Below are 27,544 nucleotides of genomic sequence, written 5' to 3'. Positions count from 1 at the left end.
CTTCACTCACTCATTGAAGTGAGATTTCAAACAATTAGCATACTGCAATCCTCGTAAACAGTAAAAAAAATAATAAAATAAACTCTGTAAAATAGAAACTTCTGAGGAAATATGGCAATAATTCTGTATGTTATCATTTGTAGGCTCTAAAGTTTGAGGCCTATCATGACAGTGCCTTGGCAAGATTTCTTATCCATCGAGCGCTGAGGGTGAGTCATGTCGGCACCTGAAAGTATAGCTGATATTTCAGATAACAAAGAAAAACTATACCTAACCTTAGCTGTGCCTCCAAAGAGTTTGTACATAAGAAGACAAAATGGTAGGAATTTGAAATATTACTAATTCTATATCTGGGGCTTAATTCTAGCAGAGGGTTTATTACATTTTAACTGGGTTCAAACATTAATTGTATGATGGGGAGAAATCCTTTCATGCAGCACTTGCTCCTGTAACCTCATTTTTTGCAAGATGTTCCCTGAAAACTCAAGGGGGACACCCTCAGAGGTGACAGGGCAAAAAAAACAACTAACGAGTGTCAGGAACAGAAATTCCGGTATGAAGACCAGAATATGAGTTAATTCCGGTCCTCAAGGTCCACAGCAGACCAGGTTTTCAGGATATCCACAATGAATATGCATGAGAGAGATCTGCATGCACTGCTTTCTTGGTATGCAAATCTTTCTCATGCATATTCATTATGGATATCCTGAAAACCTGGCCTACCTCTGGAGCTTGAGGACCTGAATTGAGTAGCCTTGCCCTAGGGAATCCCTCAGTGTCTCAAAGAAAAATCCATGATCTGAGTGTTTTGTCCAAACTTGAAATGCAGGGCTCAATATTCCAGAAATGCCAAGCTACCCAGTTCCAGGCTTTAGATTGTGGGACAGTCCTGGATTTCTGACTACGCCATCAGGGTGCATTAAGGGACTTGCAGCATTGATTTCAATGGGCAGGATCAGGCACTACAAATTGGATTGGAATTATTGATTTAATATACCGCTCTACACTAAAGTGTCTGAGTCGTTTACAAAAAAAAAAAAAAAAGTGAACATGCAGCATACATCATTATCATACTAAAACTATATAAAATTTAAAGTATAGTATATAATTTATTAATGATATAGCAGCAACATCATCACACAATCAGCCATAGTATTGCTGAAACAAAAGAGCCTTACAAAGTTTCTGAAAATTACGATAAAATAAGCAGTCAGAAAAGCTTTGCAACCACAAGTTCCAAAGAGATGGTCCACTATTAGAAAATGCCCACCTCCGGGTTGAAGTCAACCTGATAGTATCCAAACCTGGCAGTTTAAGGAGTCCTTTCTGAGAAGACCACAACTCGCAAGAAGGAGAATACTTAATTAGGGTTTTTTTTTTTACAAATATTGAGGACTTCTCAGGTTTAAAGCTTCTTAGATTCCGTCCTTTTCTTAACAGGCAACCAGTGGAGTTCATACAATATTGGTGTGATGTGATTCGATTTTTTTTGCTCCTGTTAACAGCCTTGCTGCAGTATTTTGTATCAATTGTGAGCATTGTAGACTAGCTTTACTGGAACCAATCAGTAAAGAATTACAGTAGTCTAGCCTACTAGTAATAAATGCATGGAACAATTTTGTCAGGTTGTCCATAGTGAGAATCGGTTTCAACTGCCTTAGCATACACATATAATAGAATCATGATTTCACTACATGACTTATCTGTAGATGGAAGGACAAGTTGATGTCACAATGAACAACCAAAGTAACTATATTCTGGGAGAGTGACAAAGGATGGTCACCAGTCTCAGGAAGGATCCTCAAAACATTGTGCTTTTGTGGTAGCTACATAGCTGTACACTTTTCTGCATTTAGAATTAATTCTCTAGAACTCATCCAGCCTGCCAGAAAACCCACCCAGCATGTCATTAAAAGTAGAAATGATCTCTTCTTGATTGTCCTCCATAAAGACGATTAAGTGAATATCGTCCGCAAAAAATGAAAATCTACTTGCCAATGGAGCTAAGTACAAATTAAAAAGTAGTGCTGATAAGAGGGAGTCTTGAGGAACTCCTCTTTGGGAAACCTTTTTGGAAGACAGGTCAGAATTCCAGCAAACTGAGTGAGTTCTACCTGAACAATAAGATTTGAACCAGTGAAGCACGATAAAATCAAGACCGACATCTCTTAGACACTGCAACAATTTGGAATAAGAAATTGTATCAACAGCTGTGGAAAGATCCAGAGGGCATCATACCCTTGATCTGCTTTAAGCAAAATTTCATCAGCTATCTCAAGTAGCAAAGATTCCACTGAAGCACGTCACTGACCTCTTCACATCAGGGAAGGTTCTGGCCAAGGAGCTCTTCAAATGGCAGGGCTTGGGCATCCCCGGCCAATTTTTAATGGGGGGAGGGAGAGAGCTGAGAGGAATGCTTGACCCCCCCCCCCAGTCCACCCTGGGGGGGGTCTCCCCCCAAAATGGGCTGCTGGCTATCCCCCTGATACACTCATATGTGACACATATGAAACAACCGGTGCATAAATGTTAGGGTCCCCTTTGTAGAATTACCCCCATACTCTAGGACAGGGGAGCTCAATGTCAGTCTTTAAGGTCTGCAATCCACTGGGGTTTTCAGGATTTCCCCAATGAATATGCACGAGATCAATTTGCATGCACTTCCTCCATCTCATGCATATAGATCTCATACAAATTCATTATGGAAATCCTGAAAAACTGACTGGGGTTGCGGACCTCGAGGACCAACATTGAATATACTACCTACACTCTCATTTTGAAGGTGATGCCATATAGAAAGATAGTAAGTCTCTTAACTATATCTAGGGTTTTTTTCCAGGGGAACTCGGGGGGTACTGAGTACAGGCATCTTTTCTATTGCCTGCTAAAAGTGACCCATTTTCCCCAAGCTTAGGCTGAGTGGAGGAGTAGCCTAGTGGTTAGTGCAGTGACTTTGATCCCGGGCAAGTCACTTAACCCTCCATTACCCCCAGTAGATCCCTCAGTGTTCACTTGAATATACAGTTCAACCATGATTTATGTCACTTTATATTCCATAAATGTACGTTATAAAGTTACGAAGTGTGAGTTCTGGGAAGGAAAAAGCCTCAGAGCTCAGCCTTACTGATTAAACATGTCCAGCAGTTTCATGATTGACGCATAGCCCTACGATTCCCTCATGCAGCATTAAAGCGAAACGCTGGCCACCATCATCGCATAAAGCACAGATTTTGTTCACTGTGCACAGTTGAAAACACAATAGGAAGTGGAAGAGTGGCCTAGTGGTTAGGGTGGTGGACTTTGGTCCTGGGGAACTAAGGAACTGAGTTCAAGTCCCACTTCAGGCACAGGCAGCTCCTTGTGACCCTGGGCAAGTCACTTAACCCTCCACTGCCCCATGTAAGCCGCATTAAGCCTGCCATGAGTGGGAAAGCGTGGGGTACAAATGTAACAAAAATAAAATAGATACTATTGGAGATTCTACATGGAATGTTGCTACTATTGAAGATTCTACATGGAATGCTGCTATTCCACTAGCAACATTCCATGTAGAAGGCTGCACAGGCTTCTGTTTCTGTGAGTTTGACGTCCTGCACGTACGTGCAGGACGTCAGACTCACAGAAGCCTGCGCGGCCACATTGGTGATCTGCAAGGGCCGACTTCTACATGGAATGTTGCTAGTGGAATAGCAACATTCCATGTAGAACCTCAAGTGGAGGAGTGGTTAGGGTGGTGGACTTTGGTCTTGGGGAACTGAGGAACTGAATTAGATTTCCACTTCAGGCACAGGCAGCTCCTTGTGACTCTGGGCAAGTCACTTAACCCTCCATTGTCCCATGTAAGCCACATTGAGCCTGCCATGAGTGGGAAAGCACAGGGTACAAATGTAACAAAAAAAAAAAAAAAAAAAAAAGGAAATTACTTTATGCTGATAAAGTAATTGCCCTTGGAGCTGTTGGAAGTGTTTGATCAGTAAGGCTGGGCTCTGAGGCTTTTTCCTTCCTAGAACTCACACTTCATAACTTTGCAACTTATTTTTATAATGTACGTTTACGGAATACAATGAGACAAAAATCATGGTTGAACTATATATTCAAGGGTCAAATCCATTTACTTGAGAAGAGCTTTGAATGCAAAGCTATTTACTCTCTTCTTTCCTCTTGTAACATTTTTTGTTCCCTCAGTGATTATTTTATTTACTGGGATTTATTACCTGCCTTTATAAAAAGATTCACCCAAGGCGATTAACCCATCCCTGAAGGATGGCCTGGCATTTCTGTATTGGCATCTTTTTTGCTAGAAAAAAAATGCACTGACTAAATCATGGGCCTGCAGGAATATCATCCTGTGAACTCGGAATAACCCCCAGTATAACAACTGAAGAGTCATTGTCCCCCCCCCCCCAGATTCTATATATGGCGCCCAAGATACGTGTGCGATTTAATTGAGTAACGAGCTCTTAATTAGGGGTGCTAACAGCTGGTTATTGAAGTTAATTGGCACTCATTAAAATTTGCACAGGCTGCGTGCTATTCTATAAGGCATGGCGTCTGACTCACAAGTGGGTGTGGTCATGGGCATATCAGGGGTTTTTCCAAAATGTTGTGCATGTAGTTTTGGAATGTGGCCTCAGAGTTGACTAACTTAGGTACTGGCATATACCCCAGGTTTCATCAGGCGTAAGTCTGGCACCTAAACTTAGGCATGGGAGTTGGCGCTGCACGTGATTCTTTATGGGGGGGGAATGTGCCTCTTATAGAACTGCGCTTAGCATTGATTTTTTTCAATTCTGAATGTCATTTACTGAGTCCAGTCCTATGTAGTGTCAGGAAACTGAGAACTTTGGCACTTGACTTGTGAACTTAGTTTTTCAATAGATCTGGGATAGCTCTGTTTAGTGCTACTTAAGTGTACGACCCATTAAAGCTCTTTAAATTCTTCAAGCAAATCTAGCTTTAGATGCTGGTATATCTGCAGCACCACATGTCAAAATGTACATTTATACTAGTCAACACAAGCGTTGTAAGACAATTTTGGTAGCTATATCCTGAAATGCTAACGACAAATCAAACTGTGGAAGGAATACCACCACTGTCTCATCTTATAATGTTCTCTTAATCCTTCTACCTGCCTTTTCAGAGTAAGCAAATCGGACACTTTTTCTTCTGGTACCTACGAGGTGAAATCAGTGGGTCTCCATACTATCAAGATCGTTTTGCTGTGATTCTTGAAGCATACCTGAGGGGCTGTGAGCGTTCCACCTTGGAGGAGTTCCTTAAGCAAGTAGAGGTAGTGGAGAAGCTCAGCAGGGTAGCCACTGAAATCAAAAAAATCCTACCTGAGACAGGCGACCTCCCAAGCCATGGTGAGTGTTCCTTGTGGTCTTCTATAGTAGACAAAGTTGCTCATCATATTTTCTGCCCTTAAACTCTTCAACGGACAGCAGACCATGCTTCAAGTGATCAATAGCTTCCTCCTCATCTCCCAGTCCATCCCTGTCCTCTGGCAGTAGTTCCTGTTGCTGCGTGCCAACTCTTTAGTAAAAGGGCCCCTGGTTTCTACAAATGGGGGAGGTATGTGTGTAAAGCATGTTTTACATATGGGAAATGGGTTTATAAAATCATGTGAGTGAATATGCATAAACACATACATACTTTCACATGGACCACCTAGAGGTGTTCCCAGGTACAGCTGTAATCCCTGCCAGTCTGGGGACCCTCACAGTGGGGGGAATAGGGGGGGGCACAACTTCAGAGGCGCAAAACTGTTTTTTGCAGGTTTATCTCTTTGGAAATTTAGGATTCCAGGTCGGGACCAGTTAAACCTGGGAGGCTGAAGATATAACTCGAAGGCACAGGAATGGCGTGCTCTAGACTCTATTTTGGACATGGAAACTTCAGGAGATAGACAGGGTCCAACAGCCATAAATATGCGGGATGGGGAGGGGGGCTCAGAATGATGTTGTACACGTAATGTTTATTGTTTAAAGTTCATTGGTTCAGTTGAAAATATGGTTGTATAACAGTTAAAAAATGTTACAGTGCTTAATGTATGGAATTAGAAAAAATTGAATAAAAACATTTCAAATTAAAAAAAAAAAACTTGGGAGGCTGGTGGTACCAAAATCCACATTTTCCTCGCACCCCCCTTCCTAAATGACACTGTCCAGCCCAGATATTGTTCTGAACCAAGGATTTACTGAAAGTTTTAAGAAGTGAATAAAAAAAATCCAATAATGGCAGAGTAGAAAAATATCAAACAGTTACTCCTGGAACTTTTCTTTCTTCCTTTGTCCTTCACTTCCCCTCCAGCAGTGGTACTCTGACTTACCCAGCCAATCTCCTCCTTCGGGAGGGGGGGAGGCTTAGCTCTCCCCCTCAGTGCACTTTTGTAGTACTTTGGCTTACAGGTCATAGGCTCTTCCCTTTGCTTTATGGCTGAAAAACCAAAGACAAGGATTGCAATGGGGCTGGCGTTTTATACCAGTCTAAGGGATATGTTTACTAAGGTGCATTAGCGTTTTTAACACGCCTGTAAATTTAAGGCGCATTAAACGCTAACACACCTGTGCATTTCTATGGGCGCATTAGCGTTTGATGCGTGTACACTATTTACGCGCGTTAAAACGCTAAAACACCCATAGCGCCGCTTAGTAAACCTAGTCCTTAGTTTCTTTTCATAAGGGGTCGCCTCCCACCATTACCTTACTGGTCAGCACAGCCCTCCCCTCGTTCTGGAAACTGCAGGAGGTATAATTGGGTCACAGGCATTATTAACGCCACTAGAGGTCTCTCGAAGCAAGGCAGTGCCCTGGGGGTCTCTACACAACATTTGGGCTGAACTGGGTGGAGTTGTGAGGTACTTTATAAAATATATACTTGCATTGGACAGATATAAATTTACGCACGGACATATGTATGCTATTGGCATTGGTTCTGGGAGTGGATTTTTTGTTTTTTTGTAATAAAGACACATAGGTGCCTATATTGCCGTTAGAAAATAGGAATGTTGTTTTGGAAATTCTCATAGATGTCCTATTAAATATTTACTCCATGTGTCTCTATACAGCACTACATCAATCTTGTATGTGCTTTATGAATCATGAAAATCACAATCATATTTCCACTGTAAAAGAATTTGAAATATTTTGCATTTGGCTTTCAACAGCGGCCTCCCAGCTTCAAAAGATGCTGCAATCTGTTGATCTCCCCCAAAATTTTAAGGTTCCCTTTGATCCCCGCATTCGAGCTGGAGAAATTCTGGTAAGTTGTATACATTAAACTTTGGCATTTAAAAATTGGTTACTTGTGCTTTTTCACATCATTTTTCAAATATCGGAAGAACTAAACCACCTCAATTTGAAACCAATCACAACTAATCAGTGGGTTTTTTTCTACTATGTAAATTTATGAATTGTATCTTAACTGTGGAGATTTTTTTAAAAATTTTAATTTTTTAATTTTCTCAAACTTTTTCAATTAATAAATTAAATAATCAAATTGTCTCTTTTCTTGATGAAATGGAATTTTGAAAGAGGGAAAATGCCTCTGTATGTCGGCGGTCTGAATATTCCAAACTAGATTTCCATTTCCATTGGACTGAGATTTGCAACTCAAGCCACCAGTCAGCATCATCGAATTGGCAAAAGCTGTCGTCACCTTTACCATGGAAAGCCATTTGTAGAATAAATAAGCACACAGAGGGCTGTATTCTTGCTTGAATCTGTTATAGAGTGAGCTTCTTCAGGGTGTCAACAGGGGTGGGTTGAGTGGATGCCAGTTCACCATGCTACCCCTATTGTGTCAACAGTAGAAATAAGTCCTCCTCTAATGATACAGCCATTCCTGTATGGAGGAACAGATAGTCATTATTGGAGATGCACCTGTCCACTTGTAATCATTGGGGGGGGGGGGGGGAATATCCCCTCCATTCCATGTATGCTCTAGCACTATGGTGGTTCTAAGTTTATTCTAGCATATTAAAAATCGAAATACCATAGGAAACTGAAACAGGACTCTTTGTAGTTTATTACAGCTTGAGACAGAAAATGAGTTGTGTCCCTTCTGTGAAAAGATCAGTGAAAACAGCAACTGAATTAAAAGTCATTACCACATAGTGCTTGCACCCATAAGAACACCATCTGGTGGATTTTCAAGAGATTGTCATTGTATTAGGCTTTCGTGTTGGCTATTGTATATCTCAACAGAATCATCAAATAATAATGTCCATGTTGGCAAAATGATTTCTTGAGTATAACTACTTCCACAGCAAGCAATTCTGATTTTTCATTTATTTATTTATATTGGATTTTAATGTTTCATTTAGTCGTTTATTTATTTTTTACGTAGAAACATAGAATAATGTAGGCAGATAAAGACCATGGTCTATCCAGTCTATTCATCCATGGCATCTACTCTCCCTATCACTCCCTTAGAGATCCTATGGACTTGTCCCAAGCTCTATTGAATTCAGATACTGTTTTGTCTCCACCACTTCTACCAGGAGGCCATTCCACAAATTCATCGACCTTTCCATGAACAAGTATTTTTTCAGGTTACTTCTGAGTCTATCCCCTTTCACCTTCATCCTATGTCCCCTCATTCCTGAGCTTCCTTTTAATTGAAAGAGTCTTACCTCCTGTGCATTTATGTCATATAGGTATTTAAATTTCTCTTATCATATCTCCCCTCTCCCTCCTTTCTTCCAAAGTATACATACTAAGATGTTTAAGTCGATATACACTTTTTGATGAAGACCACTGACCATTTTAGTAGCTGCCCTCTGGTCCGACTGCATCCTGTTTATATCTTTTTGAAGGTGTGGGCTCCAGAATTGTACAGTACAACAAAAAAAAAAAAGTGGGAGAGCAACCAAGGAAGCCAAAGACAGGAAGATGTACATTAATAAGAAGGTTTATTTGAAGTATGAAGACTCGACACAATGTCATGTTTCAGCCATTAGGCCTGCATCAGGAGTCTCTTACACAGGATGTTTCTGAAAAATGATGCAGAAGTGCATGCAGAAGTCTGTTTAGACCAACGCGTCCACGCTAGCAACAGTCTTTTTCAAGACTATTGTGCTACTTTTGAAGATTTCTCTTCATCATTTTTCAGAAACATCCTGTGTAAGAGACTCCTGATGCAGGCCTAACGGCCGAAACACGACGTTGTGTCAAGTCTTCATACTTCAAATAAACCTTCTTATTAATGTACATCTTCCTGTCTTTGGCTTCCTTGGTCGCTCTCCCACTTTTTTTGTTGTACTCTTGTATCTACTGTGGGGCGTTTTGAATTCTCCGTCTTCTGGTGGATTTCTTCCTCCAGAATTGTACACAATATTCTAAACGGGGACATCATAATCTCCTTTTTCATACTGGCCATTCCTCTCCCTATGCACCCAAGCATCCTTCTAGCTTTCGCCATCACCTTTTCTACCTGTTTTGGCCACCTTAAGATCATCACATATGATCACACCCAAGTCCTGCTCCTCTTTCGTGCAAAAAAAGTTCTTCACCCCCTAAACTGTACCATTCCCTCTGGTTTTTGCAGCCCAAATGCATGACCCTTCATTTTTTAGCATTAAATCTTAGCTACCAAATTCCGGACCATTCCTCTTGCTTCGCTAAGTCCTTCCTCATGTTATCCACACCATCAAGGGTGTCTACTCTATTGCAGATTTTTATTTTTCATCTATTTATTTATCTTTACTGTTACAAACGTAGAACTCATTTAGGCAAACAAAAGACTTCCAGTATGAGGAAGTTACTGGAGTTAAAAGCTATTTCCCAGCTCTTACCTTGTTTGTTTTGTACAACTGAAATATATGGTTTATCAAATATTTAGGTCACCTTCACCTTCCTTGTTGCCCTCTGTTTTGCATTCCATAGCGTTCTTGTTTTGTAGATTATGAGGAGACTCTTTTGATGTGGGAAGGCATCTATTATGGTCTGCTCTTGTTCTTCCTTGTAGCTAGATAAGTGTAAGGTGATGGCATCCAAGAAGAAACCGCTGTGGCTGGAGTTCAGCTGCAATGACTTGGAAACTGCAGACAGCCCTCCGATTGGGATCATTTTCAAGCACGGAGACGATCTGCGGCAGGACATGCTCATTATTCAGGTACTGAATTTCAGGTTGTTGTTATTATTTATTTGGATTTTGCTCACACTTTTTTCAGCAGTAGCTCAAAGTGAGTTGCATTCAAGTACACTGGGTATTTCCTGATGTAACTATTAACACCCATGTTATGGATGTGCTGTCATATTTTCAAATTCTATGTCATTCTCATTAGTTTTGTGTCATTTTCTCATCTGAAATGACACAAAAAATAATGAAATATTTGTTGTTTCTGCTGTTATAGCTACACTAAATTCTTAAAATATATCTTAAGGCCCAAAGACGAAAGCAAAATGGAGAAACAGAGAGAGGTAGACTAAGGGATCCGCTCCTTTTGAAGCACTCTGTGAAACAGGAGCTCGCTGTCGGGCGTCACCCATTAGTCCAAATTGCAAAAGATAAGTGCTAAAAAAAACTTTGAAAGAGAAAGAAAGTGAAAATAACATTAAGATTGGAGAGGGTTTTTTGACACTCGTGAGGATGCTCCCCAGGTAGTTTACATAAAGAAAACTCATTTTCAAAAGTAAACACTGAGCAGCACAATACCCGCTACAAAATATGTAGTTGCGTTATCGAGCGTCTGAAGTCTTTTTCCTCTCTTTAATTATATGTTTAACTATATTTGGAATTAGAAAAGATTGAAATAAACAGTGAATGGTGAATGAGACTTCTATAAGTAAAGCCATAGTGGAATTTAAAATATATCTTTAAAATGTACAGAATGCAAAAAAGTAGCAGGTGTTTGGAAAAAAAAAGAGTTGCATGATAAAAATGAAGGACCTGATATTCAAAGGATTTATGCTCTTAAGGGTCTTTTACTAACGTGTGTTAAGCTAACGCTATAAAAATCACCAAAACTGTGTGCACAATTTAATTGAATAACGAGCTAATTAGCACTAATAATTGACTTTTTAACAAGCAGTTATTGGCACTAATTAGATTTAAATGGCATTTATGTGTGTAAATTTGGGCACGGAACTGCACCGAAAAATTACATGCAATTTGAAAAAGGGGGCATGGAAATTGGAGGGTCATAGGTACAATGGGGGTGTTCCTAAAATTAATGTTAATTATTATAGAATAACAGGGATACATGCCTAACGTAGGTATGTATATATGCATCATATTTCAGTTGGTGCAAATGGCTGTACGTAAGGTTAGGTACAATTTCTGGGCATAAGCGCTATTCTATAAACCACAGCTAACTTTGAGCGCAGCTTATAGGATAGCGCTTTTTTCAGCTGTGCGTGTTTTGCTCTTCAGGAGGCAGTAAGTGCGTCCAAGTGGTTCTTCCCACATTGGGCCTACCACAGCTTTGTAAAAGGGTCCCTTTATTAGCAAAACACTGCTGCTTGTGTGAGAGAGTTTGGGACATTGTAGAAATTTTTTAAAAATTTCTGAAATCCTAAAATTTCTAAAATGTATTAAAAAAATTTGTAGACCACACTATCATACCATTCCAAAAAATACATACATAATAAAAGTTCTTAGTAAATGACACACAAGTGTCTTTAGACCTTTGGAGGTATTTTCAGGATCGATACTTGAAACTTGTAATTTGGACAATTCAATGTTTGCATAACAAGTGTCCATTTGATTTCTGAGATCCCTTTTCCTCCTTTTCACCTTTAGGGGCCCTTTTACTAAGCTGCAGCAAAAGGAAGCCTGCGCTGGCATCAGTCCATGTTTTTGACGTGCACTGAGGCCCACTATTACTGCAGCGGGTAAAAGGCTATTTTTATTTAAAGAAATAGCCTTTGCCGCACGACCAATTTGGGGGCAGCACTTATCGCCCATTGAGATGTCGGTGAGGGCTCACACGCTAACCCGATTACCACTGGTTAAACACCAGCTCTACAAAAATAAAACTATGTTCGTAGCGCCGGAAATGGCATGCACTGGGTGTGGGAACTACTGCTGGGCCTGCTGCTGTAGCCCAGCAATACTTCCAGTTGAGCGAGCAGTAAGCATGTTGGGCTTACCGCCACCTAGTGAAAGACTCCCTTATTTCTTGGGAAACTTTTTTGATTATTGGCTTACCAATGGCTCCCAAGGAATTTGAAAATCTAAGCTGTAGGAAAGGATTTTTCTTTGTTTCCCAAAGGCCAGCGCTTTGTAAGAGTGGAGGAGTAGGGCCCATTGGTTAGTACAATGGGCTTAGAACCTGGGTTCAATTCCCACTTAATTGCATATCTGTTCCAACATCTTAGGTTTGGGAGACATGATGATAGCAGCAAAATCATCCTAACTGCATGTATCTTTCACCTTCCAATGCAGATGTTGGTTGTCATGGATTCCATCTGGCAAGAAAATGCTCTCGATTTGAATCTGGTTCCTTATGGCTGTATTTCCACTGGCTTCAACATTGGTACAGTACAGTTAATCCTCTTGGGATTTCCTATGATATAACCCCTACCCACCTCTTGGGACAATATATTTAGTCTGTGTTTCCAACCAACATCAATTATACTCAGCACTTTGGAAAGTAAACATCCTGGGGCTCATTTGCTCAAACTCAGGGTTTTCCAAAATCTCTGGTGGGACGATAAAAATAATCACATTCTGTAAATGAAATACTCATTGAGGGCCAACAAGTCCTGCACATCTCGAAAGAGCCACAAAAACTGTAGGGAACATGGGAGAAGGCGGGTCAGTTCATTTGAATTTTATTTTGTTGGTATGAGGGTTTTTGCTTCCTTTGGGTGTTCTATGCGGTTTACATCAAAAAGAACCGGGCATACCTTAGAAGTAACAATCAAGAAAAAAACCGACAAAAATCAATCAAATAAATTATAAAAGAGAATCTAGTATTAAACTTATTTCAAAAATTAATCAAAATAGCCATGTGTTAAGGGTTTTTCTAAATAGCAAAAGACTATTAAGAGATCTAAAAATACCTGGGAGCTCATTCCATAATTTTATTCCCATAAAGCGAGGACTGGAAAGCTTACTTAAATATGTCAAATTTTGAGGTCGGGAGATGCAGGGCCACATTTCAGTAGAGAGCATCAGACGGCAGCAGCAATTTTCATATCCTGTCAGCTGCCGAGCCCAGAGCCTCCTCACTGCTGCGTCCCATCCCCTTTTGATGTCACTTCCTGCTTCCGCGGCAGCTGACGGAATATGAAAATTGCTGTCTGCCGCTCTCTACTAAAAACTGGTGGATGCATATCAAGGTATGGGGTGAGGTGGGGTTCCAAGAGCTCTAAACCTCCTTTTAAACTGATAAATTATGGTTTATGATGGCAGGCACGGGTGGGCGCTGGTGGGGGGGGGGGGGGGGGGGGGGGCAGGGGGCCCATTGAACTGGTCTGCACAGGGCCCCACAATTGCTAAGACCAGCCCTGGGGAGACATTAAAGTAACATATTCCATAGTTTTATGTGTTACCCCAACAAGGAAGAGTAAATAATGACAGCATATATTCAGGAGCAAAACCATGTAAAGTTTTAAAGATGGTTGGACTGGACAAGCTTTAAAATATATCCTAACTTTAATGGGAAGCTAGTAGGCCTTCAACAAGAGGGGAGGTGCCCTATCAAACTTCTTTGAAGAATAAATCAAACAAACGGCTACATTTTGCAAAGTTTGCAGCCTCTTTAGAATTAGTTGCCTGCATCCAATAAAAAGTACATTACAATAATCTAGCTGGCTTAAAAATCAAGGCCTGAACTGTAGGTTAATCTATCTCACCACTCTATCAACTGCAAGTAACAGGTTAGTCTTACATCATATCAACAGACATACAGTAGCGTACCTAACATATGGCCATAGGCGTAGACTGAGGGGGGCGAGGGGGGGCAATGCCCCCCCAAACGACGATGACGTGGACTGGCGCTAGAATGAAAAAAAAAAAAAAAAACAAGCAGGCACGCGCTCGTCTCCGTCCGCTTCGCTGCTTCCCTGCCCTCTCGGTCTGCGTCCCTCCCGAAAGGAAATGACATCAGAGGAAGGCGGGACGCAAACCGAGAGGGCAGGGAAGCAGCGAAGCAGACGGAGACGAGCGTGTCTATAATCTACCCCCTCTCTTCCTACCCTCCGGCGCAGGCAGCACCAATCTTCTCTAAGCCTTTCTTGTTCCTGGCAGCGGTAGCGACGTACACGCTGCCTTCAGCTGTGCCCCGAAGCCTTCTCTTCAAGTTCCTGTTCCCGCATAGGTGGGAACAGGAACTTGAAGAGAAGGCTTCCGGGGCAGACCGAAGGCAGCGTGTACGTTGCTACCGCTGCCAGGAACACAGAAAGGCTGAAGAAGACTGCTGCCTGCACCGGAGGGAGGGAGGAAGAGAGGGGGTAAACGGAGTCACGATCCTGGACCTCGCGGGGGGGGGGGGGGGGGGCAGCAGAGGGAAGATGAATGGGACTGGGAGGGTGGAGAGCAGAGGGAAGGAGTAAGAGATGGATGGGACTGGGAGGGGTGGGTGGGGAGCAGAGGGAAGGACCAGGAATTGGATTGGACTGGACTGGGAAAGGAGGTCAGAGGGAAGGAGCATGAGATGGATGGGACTGGGAGGGGTGGGAAGCAGAGGGAAGGAGCAAGAGATGGATGGGACTGGGAGGGGTGGGTGGGTGGGGAGCAGAGGGAAGGAGTAAGAGATGGATGGGACTGGGAGGGGTGGGTGGGGAGCAGAGGGAAGGACCAGGAATTGGATTGGACTGGGAAAGGAGGTGAGCAGAGGGAAGGAGCAAGAGATGGATGGGACTGCGAGGGGTGGGGAGCAGAGGGATGGACCAGGAGATGGATGGGATTTGGAGAGGTCAGGCACAGCAGAGGGAAGGAGCAAGAGATGGATGGGACGGAGGGATGGTGAGCAGAGGGAAGGAACAGAAGATGGATGGGACTGGGAGGGGTGGGGAGCAGAGGGATGGACCAGGAGATGGATGGGATTTGGAGAGGTCAGGCACAGCAGAGGGAAGGAGCAAGAGATGGATGGGACGGAGGGATGGTGAGCAGAGGGAAGGAACAGAAGATGGGTGGGACTGGGAGGGGTGGGGAGCAGCGGGAAGGAGCAAGAGATGGTTGGGACTGGGAGGGGTGGGGAGCAGAGGGAAGGAGCAAGAGATGGATGGGACTGGGAGGGTGGGGAGCAGAGGGAAGCCTACTGGAAAGAAGACACTGCATAAAACAGAAGACACTGGGATCAAAGCGAATAGAAAAACTAAATGATCAGACAACAAAGGTAAATAAAAGTTTATTTTATTCATAATTTATTAATTGAAATGTGTCAGCTTTTTGAAATGTGCATCTGTGATATTTTGCCTGTAAATTTCATTTCCTTCCTCCATATTAGCATATTCATTTGCATATGTATATATGCAAATGATATGCTAATATGCTCCGCCCATTCTTTGCCCCCCCAAATGAAACAGTCAAACTACGCCTATGCATATGGCACCTGGGGTGGGGCGGAGCACCCCTCCCCCAGGTGGAGCGCGAGTGCACTCCCCCAGCAGTGCACACACCCCTCCAAGCAAGGGGGTGCACGGAGCAGGCATGCACCCCTGCCCCCTCAGATGTCAACTTCCTGTTCTGGGCAGGGGACTGGCAGAGCCGAGAGCTCATGCCTGTATCGTGTACCTGCCCCCCTCTGCTGCCAGCACCTGGGGTGGACCACCTCAAATGCCCTGCCCTTGGTACACTAGAGTAGACATATAAACTAACAGTCAAATGAAGTTGACAAAACTCATAAACTGTCATTACCAAGAGATTCCCTCAAAATCTCCTCCATAGGTTAAAAGAAAATTGCATGGGTGCACCTGAAGTCATGCCAGAGCTATAGGGGTTCCAGTACTTAGATATCTATGTCAATAAGTTTTTGTGGCAATTCTATAAACTGGTACCAAGATTTAGGTGCCCCAATGCCATGTGCTTTGTGCCAACTCTATAACGGCATCTGGGCGACAAAATTCCATGATAGAACACTAGCATAAGTCGGCATTGACTCACCTAAAGATGGACGCCAACAGTTAGGCCAAGTTAATGGCAGTCGTAACTGTTGTGTGCAAGTTCCATGTGTACCTCAGAAACATGCCCTTGACCCGCCCATACTCTGCTCATGTTTACGCCCCCTCGCACTTGCGCTAAACAATTTTGGCACGTATGTTATAAAATAGCGCCTAGCTCTTATGCATGAAGGTGCCAATTAGGGGCACCAATCATGCATGCAAGTGCTTTTATGCTATAACTTATGCGCTCGATTAGCACCTATCTGTAGGCGCCAATTTATTGACTTGCCTTCATTGTGACTATGAGATGGTGTGGAGGGGTCAGAGCATCTCAGTGGTGCTTTGGAGCATTCCAGATATCCTTTCTCAGGATTCAACAAATATTTTTCAGGTTGTTAGTGTTGCAAATATTTGTTTTTATAAGAGTCGCTATTTTTTTCAGTTACCCCTCAGAGGCCAGATAATACTGAACTGTCTTTTTTCCTGTTCTGCTGCATATGCTCTGAGAAAACATCATTACACAAATGAATAATATCAGAAGTGATATCATTGCTTTTGATGTTGTGAGTCTGCCGGAGATGCTGTCTTCTAGTGTAGGTGAATTTTCTGCTTGTCTTTTGATCTTGTGAACAATGTCATCCTTGCAGGAATGATCGAAGTCGTGAGGGATGCTGCCACCATCGCATCTGTGCAAAAGAGTAAAGGGGACAGCAGACCATTGACATTCAGGGATGATGCCTTGTATGACTGGCTCAGAAACAAGTGCAAAGTGGAGGAGATGGTAAGGAAAGTGGGTATGAGAAAAGGTACCGAAGGACTGCAGTGGGGTGTCAGGGGATCGAAGTAAGGAAGGGAATCCTCCCTTTACAGCAGGTAAATTCCACTTCATCATTTTTGTTTGCTGTAGTTGTTAAGTAGAAGAGTAGCCTATGGGTTTGAGTAGTAGGCTATGAACCGGAAGAACCAGGGTTCAAACGCCACTGCTGCCCCTTGTGATCTTGGACAAGTCATTAACCCTCCACTGCCTCAGGCACAAGCTTAGATTATAAGCCCTCTGTGGAGTCAGAAATACTTAGTGTACCTGAATATAACTTGCCTTCAGCTGCACTGAAATGGTGTAAGTTAAATTTATTTAAACATTTTTATAAGATGCACATCAATATTCCTATGCAGTGTACAAAAGAATAATAAAACATTGCAAAAGAGATTCATAAACCTGTGTGTTCAAGAAAGCTGTAACCAGCCTGATAAACTTCATATAGTATTTCTGTGCTCTCAATATGTTGGCAAAGTATTCCAAAGCAAGGGGATGCACAAGTCAATGCAAGTGAACGAGTTTCAGCTTTAGGAAATACACACGCCAAGTAACTCTTGCCCTTCTGACCTCAAAACTGGTTGAGTAGATACTTTTGAATGACCTTCTGAAAATAAACAAGAGCAAACCCACTGGGCACTCTAAAGGCCAAGATTCAAATCTTAAACTTCAGGTGCTCAACAAGAGGTAACCAATGAAGATGCCTAGCAAGGAAAGAAACATGGTCAAACTTCCCCAGACTGTAGATTAGGTGTACAGCTGTATTTTGTACAGATGGTTACCTAACATTATATTACAATCATTTTTTGTATTCCATCTATGCCATACAGTTCTATGTGATTCCAAAATTAAAAGTGCCAGGCATCTCCTGGGATAAACATCACAATCCTATAAGTGAAAATAGTCATCACACATCCAAATATTTTTTTAAATAAAAAGCCTTCGGCATTTTACAAAATAACAATTAATTCAGAAGCTTCCTAATTTGATATGGAAGTGCATTCCAGGTAGCAAATGCCAGATATGAAAATCCCATTGAAAACGTTCTTGTAAAACAAATTTCAATGACTGGTAAACGTGTTAGATACTTTGCTTGAAGCCAAGGTATATCCCATTGCAATAATCTAAATACATTTTCTGTTTCCACAGTACTACCAAGCCATGGAGAAGTTTGTCACTTCCTGTGCTGGCTACTGCGTTGCTACTTATGTCTTGGGAATTGGGGATCGTCATAATGATAACATCATGATAACGAACCAAGGTACAGTGTGTTAGAAGGTTCAATGGTGTACCCTAAATTCCTTCTGAAGGTAAGGGAATGGGATTTGATATACCACCTTTCTGTGGTACAATCAAAGCGGTTTTACATATATTATATATAAGTACTTTTTCTAACCCTAGTGGGCTTAAAATCTAACCTGCCTGTTTACTAAGCCGCATATGTGCCTACGCATGCCCAATGTGGACCAATTCAGAACTAACGCCCAGCTATCGCATGTCATGGGCAGTAATTTCATTTTGTACATGCGTCCATTAAGCGTGCACTGATGATTACAACCTGGTTAACACGCGAGACCTTACCGCTAAGTGAATGGGTAACGGTTAGGTCTCAGGCCCAAACTGGATGCGCACCAATTTTCATTTTGCCACGTCCATTTTCGGCCCCCCCAAAAAAGGCCATTTTTGCAGGCGCGCTGAAAAATGGACCTGTGCACATCCAATACACGCGTCTACAACAGTGCAGGCCATTTTTCAGCACACCTTAGTAAAAGGACCCCTAAGCTGCGTGGCAATGTCAGCACGGCCCATTCAAAGCAAATGGGCTGTGTCGGCATTAGCGCCTTGCAGCTGCTAGTGTGGCTTAGCAGACGGGGGGGGGGGGGGGGGGGTAAGGTTTTGTACCTGGGACAATAGAGGGTTAAGTGACTTGCCTAGGGTCACAAGGAGCTGCAGTGGGAATCAAACCCAGTTCCACAGGTTTTTGTGCCACTGCACTAACCATTAGCTACTCCTCCACACAGAAGGGTTGTGGTTTTTCCACTTACCCCAGTCTATCCTTCAGCCATGACTTTACAAACTGGTGCTGTTGTGTACTGGCTTGGTATGGGCTGACTCTGTCATGTTCCATGTTCAAAGCCTAAGCTGAAAACACTGCAACAAAATAAGGCCTCTGTGAGGGAGTCGGTGCACTCCATGGTCATGCATGAGCTCTAAATTCACGAGACTTCAAGATTCACATGGCTTATCCTGATTCATGGAACATGATGGACATGATGTGGTGTAAACAGAGGCAACAAGTGACATAGGGTAATGGAAAAATAAAGCAGAGTACCAACGAAACGGGAACATAGAAACAACATGGTGGCAGATAAAGACCATAATCATGCACTCTGTCCATCCATACCAATTGTTCAGTTCTACAGCAACAGCAATAACAAGAACAACAAAAGAGGTAATATCAGCACCGTTCCAGGGGCTGTGTGAATGGTGCGACCGCATAGGTTGCAAATATGGATGGGCACAAAAATTGCTCCCAGCCCACTGTCTCCTCTCATTGGCAGTGGCGAAGTGGGAGGAGCACCGGTGAGTGAAGTCACATAGCTATAGTTCATTACAGTCTTGGATGATGATGCCCTTGTATTGGACTAACCAAGTGTCCTTCAGAAATCCTCTGTGCTTGTCCCTGGCTTTCTTGAACTCCTTGTCTCTCCACCCATGTGTCAATCAAAAAATATTTCCTTGTACTACTCCTGACTCTACCCCGTTTCGCTCTCATCCCTAATAAATCAAATTCTGCTTTGAACCTGCATGGTAAACATATTCCTCTCCTAGCAATAAGAAGAAAACGATGAGCTCACGGCCTGAATGTTTCTGTCTTGCAGGAAATCTCTTCCACATCGATTTTGGCCACATCCTGGGAAATACGAAGCACTTCTTGGGAGTGAACCGGGAGCGAGTTCCCTTTGTTCTCACTCCTGATTTCCTCTTTTTGATGGGAAGAGTGAACAAGAAACCCAGTCTTTACTTTCAGAGATTCAAGGTAATGTCAGAATGCCACCACCACACGAGACATGAAAATGGAAAATAATTATTTATAGCCTGCCTCCAGTGAGCAAAATAAAATAAATAAATAAAAAGGAAAAGACAAAAATGTGTCGTGTCATGGCATGGGAAACTAAATAAAATGCATCTTTTCCTACACACCCCTAAAGATCTGTGCAGGCACTGTCTTGTGGGCTTCAAAATAAGAGGCTGGCTGCACTGTACATGCTATAGAGAAGGTTTTTTTCAATGAATGTTGAAATCCAGTACAGCTTCTGAACAAGTACTGCACTTAAACCTTACTCTGGCCTGGTTTAACCAGCAGGCAGACTGGATGGTTGCCTAGGGGGTCAGCAAGGGCACCTACATTTAAAGGAAAACAATAGACCCCCAACAGCCAGAACTCAACAAACCATCTGCAGGATATGTAGGGTTTTGTTACTCTAGATCTTTGGAACAAGTTTTACTTTTGTGAAAAGCAAATTGGTTAAATGTAGTGAATTTTGTAGAATTCTTTGGTTCCTGCCTTGAAGGGCTGGAGTTTTTGTCTTTTTTGTAAATTTTGCATATTTAAAATTATGGTAACTGCCTGGACAAAAAATGTTGTGAGTCAATTTTGATGGTAAGCTGTAGACTCTATGATTATATTTTGATCCCTTAGTACTTGTATGCAACTGCATTTAGCATGGGACTTTGAGGGTCTTGCTTCCACCCCTTCCCCTCTTTTTTTCTTGTACTGAAATTATTTAATGGGAATTTGAATGGTGTTTGTGTATGATAAACCCACACTTACCCAATTCTATTGACAACACTATTTTGTGTTGGTATAACTTTCAAATAATCCATTTATCTAGACAAATAGTTATTTATCCAGGTAAATAGCCTTCGGAAATTGTACTCATTATGGAATGTACAAACAAAACAAAGCTTGATATCTAAAAGTGTGATGTCCATTTATACAATTTTACAGGGTTGTTTTGGATGGAAGAGGCTGGGATAATCATGATTGTTGAATTTAATTCAGAGGGTGCCTAGGGGCATGAAAGATAATTGGAGGAGAGCCTGAGATTTTGCCTGGAACATCTAATAACCTTGTACTATCCCCGTCCTTATGTGACTGAGGGACTCAGTTGAAATTTGATTCTTCAGTATTGTGTCTATTGATAAATAATGGACAGTGTTGCTCAGTAGTCGGCGCTATAGAATGAAGGTATGTTCTGTTGCCCAGTAATGAGCAACAATGTATGCTATTAACGAAATTGCCCTGAAACAAAAATTAAAAAGTAAAAACAAAATGAACCCCCCCCCCCCCCACACACACACAAACAACATGGGGAAGCCTGGACCTCCCTAGCCTACAACACCTGTGCAAGTCAAGAGTCTTGTTGGGTTCTTGTATGTTGGTCGCCCAGTTAGATTTAAACTGAACCTTAAATCTAATTCTGATCTTCTTCTGCCTTAGGACATTTGTATTCAGGCATATGCGAACCTACGATCACATTCCAACCTTCTGGTCACTCTCTTCTCTCTCATGATGTTGACGGGTATTCCCGAGCTGACTTGTACAGAGGATCTCCAGTACCTGAAGGAGGCCTTGGCACTAGGGCAGGATGAAGAATCAGCAAAGAAACATTTCCTGAATCAGATTGCTATCTGTGAGAAGCTGAACTGGACAGTCCAGGCCAACTGGTGGATCCATGTGGTGATAGGCATAAAGCAGGCTTGATGTGGAGGAGGCACAGATATGGATACCAGTGTCTAGTCCATCTCATAGTTAGTAGGATTCGTTAGGAATGTGCTGTTTCTTTTGTTGTTAAATTGTTATAGCATGAACTGAAGAATTTAGCAGGAGCCAAAACAAAATGAAACAACACAAAACAAAAACAAAACATAAAAATAATGGAAGATAAAACCTGCTTTTGCCAGAACATTCCTAATTGCTAAAGACCTGTTTCTTTGACCTGACATTTGGAACTCAGGGTGCAGGGATGGGAGGAGCTCATTACAGGTTATCTGCAAGGTTCCCTTTCTTTTTATGTTTGAATGTTTTGTGGGATGTCTTTTTGAATGTCTTAGGTCTTTCCTATCTTAAATGGAGCTCTTTTCTTTTTCAGTATATTTTATCATTTCTTTTTGTAAGCTGCCGTGATCTGTTAAAGTTGGCGGTGTAGTAAGTTTTAATGAGCAGAAGTATATCTCTTAGTATCAAAGGGATTTTTGGATTTAGATCATGCCTTCTTCAGTTGTAGCTTAAGTTTCCAAGTTTTCCTAGTTTTATTTATGCTTAATAAACTTCCCAATCAGTAATGCCATCTAGGCAGTTTACATTTACACTAAACCAGAATCCTTTGAAGGTTTTAAGAGTCACCATTGATTCCGCACTTACTTTCCCTTCCCATGTATCCTCTGTTGTATCTAAGTGTTTTTTTTCGCCTTTGTCAAATTCGGTCCCTCTGCCTGTTCCTTGAACCGGCCGTGTTTTGGTACATGCCTTGGTTATTTCTGCTGTTGATTATTGTAATGCTCTTTTTATTGGCTTGAGTCATCAATAAATTGCAACATCTCCAAAACAACTCATAAAACTTTGCAAACTAGTCAACCTGCTCTTTGGCTACATACCTTTCACCTTACCTCCCTGCATGGACTCTCTGTTCTGTAGATCAATCTCTCCTAGTGGTACCCTCATTGTAGGAAGTTCCTTTAATTACTTTTCGGAAGACACTAGAACGCACTTCCACCTGACTTGTATAAGGTGCACTCTCATGATGAGTTTAAGAAGGCCCTCAAAACTACACGCATCCAATTCGGTATTTTCGAAACCCATTTTCATACGTTTTTCTATGCTGTTCATCTGCAGTGCATCCAAATCTCAAGAGGGCTTTATGGGGATGTGTTAAGGGTGGGATTTGAGCATCCTAAGACCTGGATGTTTTTCAGCCACAATGGAACAAAATGAAAATGCCCAGGACTAAACCTAATATGTTTTGAGCTACACCTGTTTCAGTAACGACTAAGCCTCAAAAAGTGCCATAAATGACCAGATGACCACTAGAGAAATAAAAGAATGACTCTGTCAGTGGTCACTGACCCCCCCCCCCCCCCAAAGATGTAAAAGAAACAGTACATATCAGCCTTTATGACAGCCTCAGATGTTATGGCCAGTTCTATTAGAGCACCAATCAGGTCCCTGCAGTAGCCTAGTGGTGGGTGCAGTGCACTGTAGAGAAGAAGACCCAGGCCCATATCCCACTCTAACTGTTACACTTGTGGTGGAATGTGTCAACCTTCAAAACCCACCAAAAACCTGCTGTACCCATATATAAGTGACAGCTGAGGCCATAAGGGCTATTGTAGTGGTGTACAGTTGGGTACAGTATGTTTTTGGTGGACTTTGGAGGGCATCATACAATATAAGGGAGCAATGGTGAGATGTGTACCTGGGAACTTTTATATGAAGTCCACTTCATATGGTGTCTCACTGCTCTGCTGGGATGTTTGTGTGGCCAGGCTACTAAGAATGCTGGATCCTCCTATATCCTAATGGCTTGATTTTGTGCATTTTTCACTTAGATGGGGTTTTTTTTTCCCAAAAAATGGGCCAAAATGATAAATGCACAGAGCACAAAAACATCTAGCAAGTGGCCATTTTGCTGTTTCAAAAATGGCTATATTTGCTATTCAGATTCTGGCCATTTTGAGCAAAATATCCAACGTGAGACCTAGATGTCATGTCAGAAATGCCTCTCATAGTATGATATAGGCTTGAGGGCCATTGGAAACTTATTTCACAGATGAATGAATTTTGTCATCATTTAGGTCAATTTTTTTTTACTTTCAGAATTTCCATTTGCTATTTCCTTAAAGCGTTATGTCTGTGGGGATACCTTCTTTTCTTGTCTGAGTTTTGAATTTTCACCTTGTAAAAGTATTGGCTTTGTCATGTGACCCACCCCTTGAATCTCCTTTATTTTGCTGGGCTTTCAGCAGATTCAGAATCTATGTCCTGCATTTCTTTGAGGGGGGGGGGGGGTGGCAGGGAAGGGGAAATGGGCTTTATAAGAACAATCTGCACCTGAAACTTTAGCCTATGCTTAGTGGTTGGTGTGGCGGGTTATGGGCCTGGGGGTTGGATTCAGTTCCTGCTGCTGCCTGGTGGTGGGTTGGGGTCCTAGGGAGCCAGGTTCAATTCCCTCTGCAGCTCCATGTGACCCTGGGCAAGTCACTTGGCCCTCCACTGCCCCAGGTACGACAGTAGATCAATGTACTACGTAGATTGTGAGCCCACCAGGGACAGATCCAGGACCTGTAAAATGAAACTATAAACCACTTAGGTCTAAGCGGTATATAAATACTGAATGAAATTAAATTAAATCACACACCATCAGACCTCCAGCGCAATTTCTGGGAATTAACTTGGTTGTCATTGCATACTTGGCCACCAGATGCCAGTGTAACATCAGAGACCTTCATATTCAAAGCATTTCAATGCTCTCTAGTCTCTGTTCAATTGAAAAATTACGCTTACTTACCGCTTTGGTTTACCCAAAGTTTTTGAACTACAAATTTAAGGCCATTTAATTTGCCTTCCTGTCTGACTTTTCTCATTCTTAATATTTTTTTCTGACTCTTCCTTGTTTGCATGCTCAAGCTTCCTCTTTATATCTTGGCAAACCCACTTGTTACACGCAACACACAATCTCTTTTGATAACTGAGACTCTCTCATTTTAATCTTAGTTGATTTATGTTATATTTTTATGATTTCACCAATGATTTTATTTGTATGGTTTATGTTTACATAGTCTTATTTATAACATGATTTTACTAGTTAGGACGAAACTTAATCAAGTTGGACTTTTGTTTGAACCTCTCATGTGTTGTTACTATAATAAATCTACATTTGGATTATTTCCTTGTCTGGTATGACCTAAGGAAAGCAAATTTTGGACCATGGCAAAGAGTAGCTGTAGTGAAAGCAAAACAGTATCAAGATTCCAGAATTCCAAAATGTAGCAAGATACCATGCTATCGATCCCAGGGACAAATAGAGGCTTTCCTCACTGCTAGAGCAGCAAAGGATGTTCTTGGCCAGATGTGAGGTATATTGTAGAACTAGAGTGGGATCAGGGGTCAGGACTGAGGTGTACTAATAGCTATATTGGATAGCCAATGCAGCTGCAGCATGCCAAAAATTATATGTGCTGATAGAAGGACTACTGGTATCCCCATGCATGTCTTTAGTAGACACAAAACCAACCTTTTAAAGAGATAGAAATGGATGAAATGTTTTGCTACAGTTAGGGCAAAATGAAATGAACATTTTCTACTGCACGTTATTCATTTTGTGCATTTCATTTAGGAAAAGTGCACATTATTACCAAATGAAACATCCTGTTTTCTTGACCTGTGAGTTAGTATTGCACCTCTCCAACCACAGATCTCTCTCTCCCTCACACAGGCCCACCCATTCTTGGCTCAGGCCCACCCAGCGGCAGCACCCCACATCAACATTTCTCCTCCTCCATGGCACCCCGGCATCTGACCACCCGTCGCTAAACTCCATCCCTCCCTGGTGTACCTTAAAGGCGTCCCCAGCACCTGCAGTGATTCAATTATTACTGCCTGCGCTGGCCCTGCAGGCTTCCTTCGGCTGGGTCCCACCCTTACTTTCATCATTTCCTGTCTGGTGGGACCTGGCTGATGAAAGCTTGCGGAGTCGGTGCAGGCAGCAATAATTGATTCACTGTAGGTGCCGGGGATGCCTGTAAGGTACACTAGGGAGGGACGGGGTTCAGCGATGGCTGGTCAGATGCCGGGATGCCGCAGAGGAGGAGAGATGTTGATGTGGAGTAGGTGAAAAAAATCTATAATTTTTTTTATATCTCCGGAGGGGGGGGGAGGGGGGGGGGAGGGGGCTGTTGAGTGCCATGCCATGCCATGCCATGGAAGGACCCATGTAAATTAGCTCTGGGCCCATCCAAAATACAGAGTTTGGCTATGCCACTGCTCTGTCTCTCTCTGTATCACCTCATCTCGCCTTGTTCCTTTTCCCAGAAGGATGGCACCAATGCACACTAATCTGACACAGCATAAACAGTTCCTGATGCCATTAATAATTACCTGGGGAAAGAAGAAGCACCATTTCAAGAGATCATCTTGTCATGGCAACCCTTCACCCTGGCAATGGAAACATAAAGAACATGTAGAGCGAAAGAGTCTCACATCTGGAACCAGCACACTAAGAGCAGGAAGATTTCTCTGGTATTGATAGGATGAAGCTATCCGGGTAACTCAGTGCTAATGGAGGTGCAGGTGGATCTGGGTTTTGCAGATTCCCTTCCTTTAACTTGTTCTTTCTCTAAGTAACCTCCTTCCCTCCCCCCCTCCAAAAGAAATCTCCATGCTTGGAAGGTCTGTACTCAGGTAGGTGCCCTTGGCAACCTTGAGCACTGAGGGGGTCTTTTTTTTTTTTACTAAAGCTTAGCTCGAGTTATCTGCAGCAGGACTAAACTGGCCCTTGCTGCAGATAACTTGAGCTAAGCTTTAGTAAAAGACCCCCTGAATGCAGTAGTGGCAAGTAGGCCTTATTGTATGAAAACAAGCGATTTAAGATATTGACAACAACAGCTATATAAGGTACAAAAAAATGGGTCACCAATTGTACCTCCTATAAATTGAGCAGCCGCAGTTGCTGCAACGTATTTGATCATGGAGAATGTGGCTATTTCAGTCAGTCAATGCAGAACACATTTCCTTTGCACTTGGTTTAGTGATGTACAGGGATGGACTGAACGAGCAACCGGGCAATGCCCGAGGGCCCAGAGGCTCTGCCCAGATGCCCGCCGCATACTACAGCCCTCCCCGGTCCTGCCGTTAAAGGCACACCACTGGTGATCTAGTGGTCTCTGCAGGGGGGGAACATGTTCTTATCTGCCCGTTGTGCTGCTGCTACTCCCCCTGCCCAGCACTGCTGTCAGAAAGTTAAAAAGGCATGGGATAAGCATGTGGAATCGCTTAGGAAAAGGAAGAGTTAGGGGTTAGAGAGGATGGGCAGACTTGATGGGCCATTTGGCCTTTATCTGCCGTCATGTTTCCATGTTTAAAAATGGTGGCCAAGACTCCCTGCGGAAGTCTCATGAGACTTTTCGAGTTTTGGCTGCCATTTTGAAATCATGGTGGCGCCAGCAGGCGGGGGAGTAGCGGCAGTGCAGCGGGCAGAAAAGAACATGCCCTCCGCAGAGACCACTAGACCAGCAGGGCCCTTCAAGTAGGACCAGAGCAGAGGGAGCGTTGGCTGTGGTGGTAGGGAGCAGCAGCGTTGGCGGTAGGGGGTGTTTCGGGCAGCGGGCGGGGGGCCAAGACCACTCTCAGTCCACCCCTGGTGATGTACGACTGGCGTATCATTTCTCTTCCTATGTACCATTTGGCAGTATGTTCATTACCCTGAATGAACAGAAACAGCTCTGTCTTCTGTAATATCGGGGTTACTCTGATACTGCACCCAGGGCTGGTGTTAGACATTCAGGGCCCCAAGGCAGAAACCGAGGAGGGGGCCCAAAAGCCGGCTTTCAGTCTATGCCTCCTTCAAATTGAAGCCCCCTATGGTATGGGACCCAAGACAATTGCCCTGTTTGC

At 42.7% G+C, this 27,544-nt stretch overlaps 1 protein-coding gene across 1 annotated transcript in view; it reads left to right on the top strand.

Annotated features, from left to right (window-relative positions):
• Nucleotides 1-22,766, top strand: part of LOC115472943 (phosphatidylinositol 4,5-bisphosphate 3-kinase catalytic subunit gamma isoform-like) — a 39,020-nt gene extending 16,254 nt beyond the window's left edge. Inside the window, exons 3-11 of the mRNA XM_030207486.1 lie at nucleotides 144-209; nucleotides 5,141-5,366; nucleotides 7,169-7,263; nucleotides 9,970-10,116; nucleotides 12,391-12,481; nucleotides 16,703-16,836; nucleotides 18,019-18,130; nucleotides 19,752-19,909; nucleotides 21,374-22,766. Of these exons, the coding sequence (XP_030063346.1) occupies nucleotides 144-209; nucleotides 5,141-5,366; nucleotides 7,169-7,263; nucleotides 9,970-10,116; nucleotides 12,391-12,481; nucleotides 16,703-16,836; nucleotides 18,019-18,130; nucleotides 19,752-19,909; nucleotides 21,374-21,637 (1,293 nt within the window). The 3' untranslated portion in view covers nucleotides 21,638-22,766. The remainder of the gene's footprint in view (nucleotides 1-143; nucleotides 210-5,140; nucleotides 5,367-7,168; nucleotides 7,264-9,969; nucleotides 10,117-12,390; nucleotides 12,482-16,702; nucleotides 16,837-18,018; nucleotides 18,131-19,751; nucleotides 19,910-21,373) is intronic.
• Nucleotides 22,767-27,544: the final 4,778 nt, after the last annotated feature.

This window comes from Microcaecilia unicolor, chromosome 6 (genome assembly GCF_901765095.1).
Source record: "Microcaecilia unicolor chromosome 6, aMicUni1.1, whole genome shotgun sequence".
NCBI lineage: Eukaryota > Metazoa > Chordata > Amphibia > Gymnophiona > Siphonopidae > Microcaecilia > Microcaecilia unicolor.
Note: the sequence above shows the minus strand (reverse complement) of the source record. Positions and strands in the feature narration are given on the sequence as shown.